Source organism: Crocuta crocuta, unplaced genomic scaffold (genome assembly GCF_008692635.1).
Source record: "Crocuta crocuta isolate KB4526 unplaced genomic scaffold, BGI_CrCroc_1.0 scaffold466, whole genome shotgun sequence".
Classification (NCBI taxonomy): Eukaryota; Metazoa; Chordata; class Mammalia; order Carnivora; family Hyaenidae; genus Crocuta; species Crocuta crocuta.
In genome coordinates, this window is record NW_027529672.1 from 1802476 (window position 1) to 1810541 (window position 8066).

General features: G+C 51.3%; 1 protein-coding gene across 1 annotated transcript in view; it reads right to left on the reverse strand.

Moving 5' to 3' along the window:
• Positions 1 to 8066, reverse strand: part of CTBP2 (C-terminal binding protein 2) — a 105233-nt gene that overhangs the window by 42622 nt on the left and 54545 nt on the right. Inside the window, exon 2 of the mRNA XM_077762952.1 lies at positions 4064 to 4223. Coding sequence (XP_077619078.1) covers positions 4064 to 4121 — 58 coding nt within the window. The 5' untranslated portion in view covers positions 4122 to 4223. The remainder of the gene's footprint in view (positions 1 to 4063; positions 4224 to 8066) is intronic.

Genomic DNA, 8066 nt, shown 5'->3' on the forward strand with positions numbered 1-8066 from the left:
GACTCTTGTTCTCTTTGGTGACAAAGTTGACATAGAAAGATTCGCAGAAGGGGATGCCTGGGTGGCTCAGTCGGTTAAGCGTCCAACTCTTGATTTCAGCTCAGGTCATGATCCTGAGGTTCAAGAGTTTGAGTCCCGCGTCGGGCTCTCAGAGCCCGGAGCTTGCTTTGGATTCTGTGTCTCCCTCTCTCTCTCTGCCCCTCCCCAACTCGTGCTGTCTCTCTGTCAAAAATAAACATTAAGCAAACTCAACACCCAAAAAACAAATAATCAGTGAAGAAACGGGCAAAAGACATGAAAAATAAACATTAAAAAATCTTTTTAAATACTAAAAAATTTTTGAAATTACCAGATTTTGTAATTACTCCTGTGTTACAGGTTATCAGGTGGTCTCTATTTTCCCAGTATCCATTCAAGGAGCCCACTTCTCATCTTTTACCTCTGCTCATGAGAACACCCCAGAATGTCAAACAGCCTTGTTTATTTAAAAGGAGATTCACGTCCTTTATTCTTCTCATGCAGAGGAAGGGAAGAGTCAGCTCCTGGGTTATAGTATGAAAAGGGTGCTAATCATAGCTTGACGGACGCAATCACCAGGGCCATTTTTCCACATGTATAAGACATTTGAACAAAATAAAGTAAAATGAAATATCTACTTTTCTCAAACTACATTCTCCACAGCCACAGGAAAGGATGGTGTGTAGTGATTCTACCATAACCCACAAAAGTATGTTCTAACGAAAAGTCATCAGCAGAGGCATTCCGGTCTATTAACACTTCTACAAGCCCCGAAAATGCTTTCCTGGCTTACTTCTGTGATGCCCAGTGATAGTAAGCCCTCTACTCGGAGCAGCAAATATCTGGGGAAAATCATACCACCTGTGACACGCAGAAACTCTGAGGGTCCAGTTCACAAATGCAAAACGTCAATTACGCCAGCAAACTTAACGGAGACGGAAACCAAGACCTAAACGGTCCATCTGAAAAGAGGAAGCGGCAGCCCAGCTCTGACCAGTCCATTATCAGACCCTGCTCCATAGTAATTCCGACACCGCGGCGCTCTGGGACTGACTGAGACCCGGCATCAGCAAGAGCAGAGAACAAATTATCCCAGTATCAAAATAGAGCGGTTCCTTTAAAAAGGAAAATCAAAATCTGGCTTTTAAGTCAGCCATTATTCCAACTGATTTGGATGGAGTCCCAAAGACTGGCTGGTGAGAAGCAAAGCTATATACCCTGCACTGTGCTTCAATCTCGAAAGGCAGGCAGGAGCTCTGCGCCCGGATTCCAGCAGCCTGGCTGGGCTGGAGGCGGACCCAGGAGGGCTGGTCTGGGATGGGATCCCGCAGCTGGGGCTCGCACTGGGGTCCTGCGGTGGGAGAGAGGACAAAATCTGAAGGAGGTTTGCTCCCCGGGACTAAAAAAACCAAGAAGCCAAAAAAGCCAAAGCCCTTAGGAGCCCAGCACACCTATAAATAACACAGTAAACAGCTTCATGCTTTCAATCTAAAAATTCAGAAACAATGAGGGAGATCGGAAGTCAGGGGCGGGCACTGCCAGGGGGAAGGAGGGGACAGTCTGCTGGGCTCCCTGGATTTGCAAGTAGAATTTTCAAGAGCACTTAGACTGGGTTTATAGAACAGATGCTGGTCAGGCTCCCAAGCCAGGGATGGAGACGCAGGAGGGAGGAATGATCGGATCCACGGACTGATTTGAGAGAAAGGCCAAATAAGGGACAGCAGGCTGCCTGGGTTCCTGGGCACACCTACTGCCTGCTCGGTGCCTCACTGGTAGCAGCTGGGCCATGAGCACCGCCCGACCTGGCCCAGAAAGATGCTGACTCGGTGTGTATAAGTGCAGGGGTCACCAAAGGAGCACCTTGGAACGGGACAGCAAACGAGTGTTTGGGATCGTGGGACAAGTAACAACAGAGTAACTGAATTTCAAATGTCAAAAACAAATTTCAAATGAGAGTGCCTCCTGAGAAATGTTAAAAACTGTAGCCTTAACGATCTCGGGAATGCCGTTAACGGGTGAAGCAGACACTGAAATTTCCATTATAAAAAGTGGGTGGCAGGTGGGTGAACCATGCTTGGGGGAGAGGCTCTGGAAGGACAGTCGGTGGTTATGGCCTTGCCGACAGCCCTGAACACGGACAGGGGACAGGCCACGGGCTGTCCGACCCCATTCTCGCCGTCGATGTAGTCCATCTAGGTAAACACCCTAGAGCAGGTGGAATCCACAGCACAGGCATTAAGGACACGGACCTCGGAAAGTTGATCCACTGGAGGCTTTGTAGAACCGGGGACCCAGTCACCTACAGTGAAGCATCTTTCCACTGGAGGTCAAAAAGGTAAATTTAGGGGCGCCTGGGTGGCTCAGTCGGTTAAGCGTCCGACTTGGGCTCAGGTCATGATCTCCCGGTTCGTGGGTTCGAGCCCCGTGTCGGGCTCTGTACTGACTGCCAGCTCAGAGCCTGGAGCCTGTTTCAGATTCTGTGTCTCCCTCTCTCTCTGACCCTCCCCTGCTCACGCTGTCTCTCTCTCTCTCTCCTAGAAATAAATAAAAATATTTTTAAAAAAATAATAAAATAAAATAAATTTTTTTAAAAAGGACAATTTAATAAATCCCCACACGATCTGGTGGGCCCAGATTCTGGGACGCTACCAACAGTGGTCCGGGCTCTTCATGGACAATTCATGCTTCTGAAAGTCAAAATGGCTTTCAAAAATTGCGCAGGCTAAGGAGACCAAGAAGACAACTAAATGGAGTGTGTGTCCCTTGAGTACTGCATGAGCAAGCCGCTGGAAACAGGTGGGCAGGGCCAAGCGTGAGCGCGGCCTGTATCAGGACACCACGGTGCGGTCCGGTCCCTGGGGCGTGATTGGGGTGCTGTGTTTACATCAGGAGGGGTCCTAAAGGGCACACATGCCACACAGGTATTTGAGAGTGAACTGCTGCACCTATAATTTTCTTTTAGATGGTTCTGGAAAGCCCATCCATTCATTCATACACGTACGATTCTCTATCTACATGTACAGCTATAAAAAGACAGCAAACGGATAGCAAATCTTATCACCTGGCAGAAGCAGTTGAAGGGAATATCAGTGTCCATTCTACCACTCTCTTGATCTCTCTGGTTTGAACCATTTGTAATGTTTATTAAAAACAAAACCAGACCTTTGCATCCTCAGCCCCTTCCACGGCAGCAGAACCCAGGGATGTGGGGGACAGTCAGCACCGCCACCCTCGTGGGTCCCAGAGTCCCTGCCGGGCGTGCAGTCACACCACACGTCCTTGATGCCTTCGCCCCATGCGGCTTGAGCCACATCTACCTGCTTCCGGGACAAACCGTTCCGTTTTGTCCCACCAGGGGGAGCTGGTGGGCCCGCCCTGCCTGGGGGGCTCCCCTCCAGGACTTCTGTGACAGACCTGACAGCCAAGTCGCCGGGAACCAGGCAGGGCCGGCCCCGTCGGCAGCCGGGACGGGGCTGGCAAGGAGCACTCGACTCTAAGCCCGGGGCCACGCACTCTGGATTTCTTACCGCTCCCTAATTAGGAAGGGATGGTGTTTAATCAACATCGCAGAGGTCTGTCCCCAGGTTTCCATTAGATTTTAATTATGTTTATTTTTCCTTTCATGAATAAAACACTTCCAGACATTTTCAAAGATACCAGGGATGTGAACATGTAATGAGAGACAGTGCGGGGACTCTTCAGGAGTATCTTGGAATTCATCACTGTAAATATCTTAATCCGAAACAGACAAAAGTCCGGAAACCTCAGAAAGTGAAAAAAGATGATCCTGCTGGTTACAGAGCGTCTTTCACACGCGGGATGGCCTAGGTGTGTGCCGGAAACAGACCTAGGGCCGCTCCCCGCCCAGCGCTCCTCCTGGCCCCACCCCTACACCCCGGGAGCTGGGCACCCCTGCGAAGGTCAGGTCTACGGACCACAGCTCAGCCGGATGGGGTGTGGGGGGTGGGGGGGTNGAGCGGGGCGGGGGTGCAAGGGCAGGACTACACGCCTTGGGTCGCAAACCGCCAATCGCGCTGGCTCTTACCTTCGCAAATTCTGTCCAATCGCTGTCGCTTGACTTTGTGCTTATCCACAAGGGCCATTCTTTATCGAACTTTGCAACTCTCTGATTCAAAAGGCCAAGCGGTCCTCTAAGAACTTAGGGGAACGCGCAGGAGTCTGCGGGCATTACGCCACTATGAACCCTGAAACAAGGAGAAAAGAATCCTTACTCTCTGGACACCCTGGGGGCAAGGACAGAAGGTCATTCAGGACTTCACTGCCACTTCCTACAAGGGACCTGCCACCAGCGCTTGCTCTCCTGCCCTCGGAGTTGGAAGGAAGGAAGCACTGTTGCCGGTTTCTGGAAGCAGTAAGAGAAGCATCCAGAGCTCTAGCTTTTAACTTCGGGCTGTAAACACCAACTGCTGACAGCGTGAGTGGGGATATTTATACTCCGAGGCCACAGACCATGCTACGGCCGGCTGGGCCTGGCCCTGTACTTCTGTGAACGCAGAGGGGCCGACACAGATCCACCCGGACCATCAAGGGGGTCCCAGGCCCACCGGCACTAACATACAGACACCCAGCCGCGGCTACAGGAGGCTCCCTCCGAGCCCTCTGCCAGGCCCTTGACAAAGCTTCCCCAAACTGCCTTTTGGGGGGTTGGCAGTCAAAGCCACTGCTCAGCACAACGCAAGCCCCTGATCCCACCGCACGAGAACGGGGCAGGAAGCCGCACGCCACCTAACCACCTGAGCAAGGTGCATCCGGTCCACAGAGTGTCCCGAAATGGGAGGGTCCGGGCTGCTAGGAAGGGAGACCGTACCCACACCTGTCCAGGTGTGCCCAGTGTTTCTGGCAGAAACAAGGCAAAAGAGGAGGGTCTCCCATTTGGGTTGGGGTCTGCGGGGCTCCCCTGACGGAAAGCCACACGGCACCTGAGGAATGGGGAGGTGCTGGCCAGCTTGTCTGTGGAGGGAGGCTGGGGGGGGGGGGGGGGGGGNTGACCCTCATTCCCTCCTCATCCGAGGTAGCAGCTGAGGCCACAAATCACTATCTGCGCCGCGCAAGGCCCGAGCTCTCGACTCACTGCTGTGGTCCCCCTTTAACAACACAGAACAAGTTGTCCTCAGTTACCCAGCAAATGAGGGGGGACAGGAGACAAAAGTGAGGCTCCAGGGTTAATCGTGAGGATTATTATGCATGGTCATCAATTATGCAAAACACTGAGAGTTACTTTATCAAAGGTCAGAATGCAGGTCTGACTATGTGAAGGCAGACTTCCTGGTAGTTAATGGCTAATTTCCCAGCAATGAGGCACACCCCAAAGATTTATGGCAATAATTACACGATTTTTTTTTTTTTTTAAAGAGCTAGGAAAGAAGCACAATTTCTAAGGACATAAATAATTAATGCAACAGCCCAGAGATACTAAGCCCTTTACAAACCTGGGGAGTTCCCTAAACCTGAACCGGCCTTTCCGGGGTAGAGAGATGAAGGGGGTCTGAAAGCTGGTGGGTCAACACTCGAGAGGCGCTGGCACAAATGTGGTGGACACGGTATAAATATTCCTTTTTGTTGGGTTTTAGGAGAAACAAAAATGCAAGGCNGAAGGGGAGGGGGAGGCGGAGGGGTGTCCCAGGCAGAGGGAAAGGGCACCCTTGGGCCCCAGAGCTCGGCTGGCAATTTGCATTTGCTTGGGCCCCGAGCTCCCATCGGGCTGCAGCGTGGCCCCTTGTCCTCAAGGCTGGGAGGAGGACAGAACCTCGTGTTAGCCACGGGGTTAGAGAATTAATTAGTTAATATTTGTGAAGTGCCTAGGAGATGAAAAATGACAGCATTATCATCCGAGGCAAGCCGGGTTTCACACCCTCTGCCTTCCATTACGCCCAAGTGAGGCGTAATCATTCTTTTCGCTTTCCTTTGAATTTTAATTTGTATAATTAGATGGCGTCCTGAAAAATTGATAAGTAGAATCTCGATTATGCAATCAAAGGAAAGATCAGGCATCCGCTTACACAAATAGCCTGGGTCCTATTATTTACCAAAAGAAAAAAAAAAAAGAAGGAAAGGGGCAAAGGACCCCTGTGTCTGGGTAATATTTTTCCGGCTGGGGGTGGGGGACGTGTCTCTACGCTGGCCCTTCCGTGGGGGGCCCTCCAGCTGTGGCACCCACCCACGTGGACAGTGAATTCAGACTTTCAAGGCCACCAGGCAGAGTCCAGTCCGGATTCCGTGGCAGTGATGGCTGATTCGCGGAGCCCCATTCTCTCCCCTCCGTGTTTCTCTTTTGAAGCAAGAATGTATGAAATGTGACATTTTCCTCCTTGCCTCTCCCGAGGAGCAAGCTACTTATGAGGACTAATTAACACAACCCTCCTGCCTGATGGCAAGGACAGGCCCTCTTCAGAGCACAGCTGAAGGGTCCCTGGCTGGGGGTCTGCGGAGACCACCAGCACCCCACCCCAGGCTCCTCTGGGGGCCAAGCTCTGCCTTCATTTGTACCAGTCCCCGCACACAAGTCAGGCCCCCTTTCCGCAACTGAATTTATCACCACTACCGGCAGCTGACACCATCTCATCAATGCTTAACAACAAATCAGGGTGCACGGAGGAGAGAGAAAGGAGGGGGAGCAGGTCCCACAGTCCGTTTTTGCAAGCTATAGTCGTGGTATTTGTCGCGGATGGGAGTAGCATTCTAGAACATTCTAGGACCACCAGTATGTGGAATGACTGTGGGTAAGCAGGCTGTGTGTTCGTGAAAAAGGGATGTTTTTATGGTGCAAGGGGAGAAGGAGTGTGAAAATATCCAGTGCAAAGCAGTGGGCCTGAGAGCTGCACGGGACCTTCCTCCTTCGGCGAGCCAGCCCCCTGCACACGAGAGCCAGCCAAGGACACCACTCAGCTGGAGGGACACCTCAGTGGAAGTAAAGAAATGTCAGCAGGGAAGTCAGGTGTTAGTGGGAGTAGAGGATCCCACTGCCAATGAGAAAAGCACTGCCTTCTGCCCCAAAAAGGGAGATCCTAAAATCGCAGGGCAAACCACAGGAAGGTCTACTTGACCTTTTATTTTAGCTTGAGAGGTGAGGTGAGCTAGGGCAGACAGGTTTGGTGTCCGGGAATGTGGCTCATTTCAGGAAGGAAAAGATGCTGCATGAGAAGGGTACGAAGATTCTCGGCACTGCCAGAAAGCAGCGGTGAGGGTGGAGGTTCCCTCCACGTGGATTTCCCAGAGAAACTCGAGGTTTAAAAGGGGGAGCAAAGAGGAAATAGAAGGCTTCATTTGATAACCACCTGCTTGCATATCAAACACAAAACACACCCAAAACCGAGTCCAAGAGAAATGGACATTCCCCTCATCCAAGGAGGCAGACTGACTTTTCCCAAATATGACCGTTAGCAGCCCACCTGCTGGGACCCAAAACACTACAATACACAGAAACCCAGTCCCCACTCATTTGCATTCTTTTGTTGTTGTTTAGTTACTTTGAGAGGAAGCAGGTACAAGTTGGGGAGGGGCAGGGAGGGAGGGAGAGAGAGAGAGAGAGAGGGAGAGAGAGAGAGAGAATATCCCAAGCAGGCTCCCCAATGTCAGTGCAGAGCCCGGCACGGGGCCTGAATCCACAGACTGTCAGATCATGACCTGAGCTGAAATCGAGTCGGGACTCTTAACTGCCTGAGCCACCCAGGCGCCCCAACTCATTTACCTTCTTAAAATCACAACTAAGTTTTTAAGATGCCTTCCGTTTCTTTTACTTCCCAGTCTCCATAAACATCAGGCAGACGGCAGAATTTACAAAGTAACTGAGGTCTTTCAAAATGAAAACCCACCTAAAACCAGGGCGATAAGCCCTCAATTCTTTACATACAGGAAATCGACTTCAACATTAGGTTCGTAAGAGAGACCAAGCTTCAGGATGTGCTAACGAATTACTATTATCACAGTGAGGGGAGAGCTGCCAAATGCCGAGTGAACCCCGGGAGTCCTCCGAGAACACTGCACTGTCATTTCCGCCACGGGGCTGCGAGGCTGACATGATCCATGAG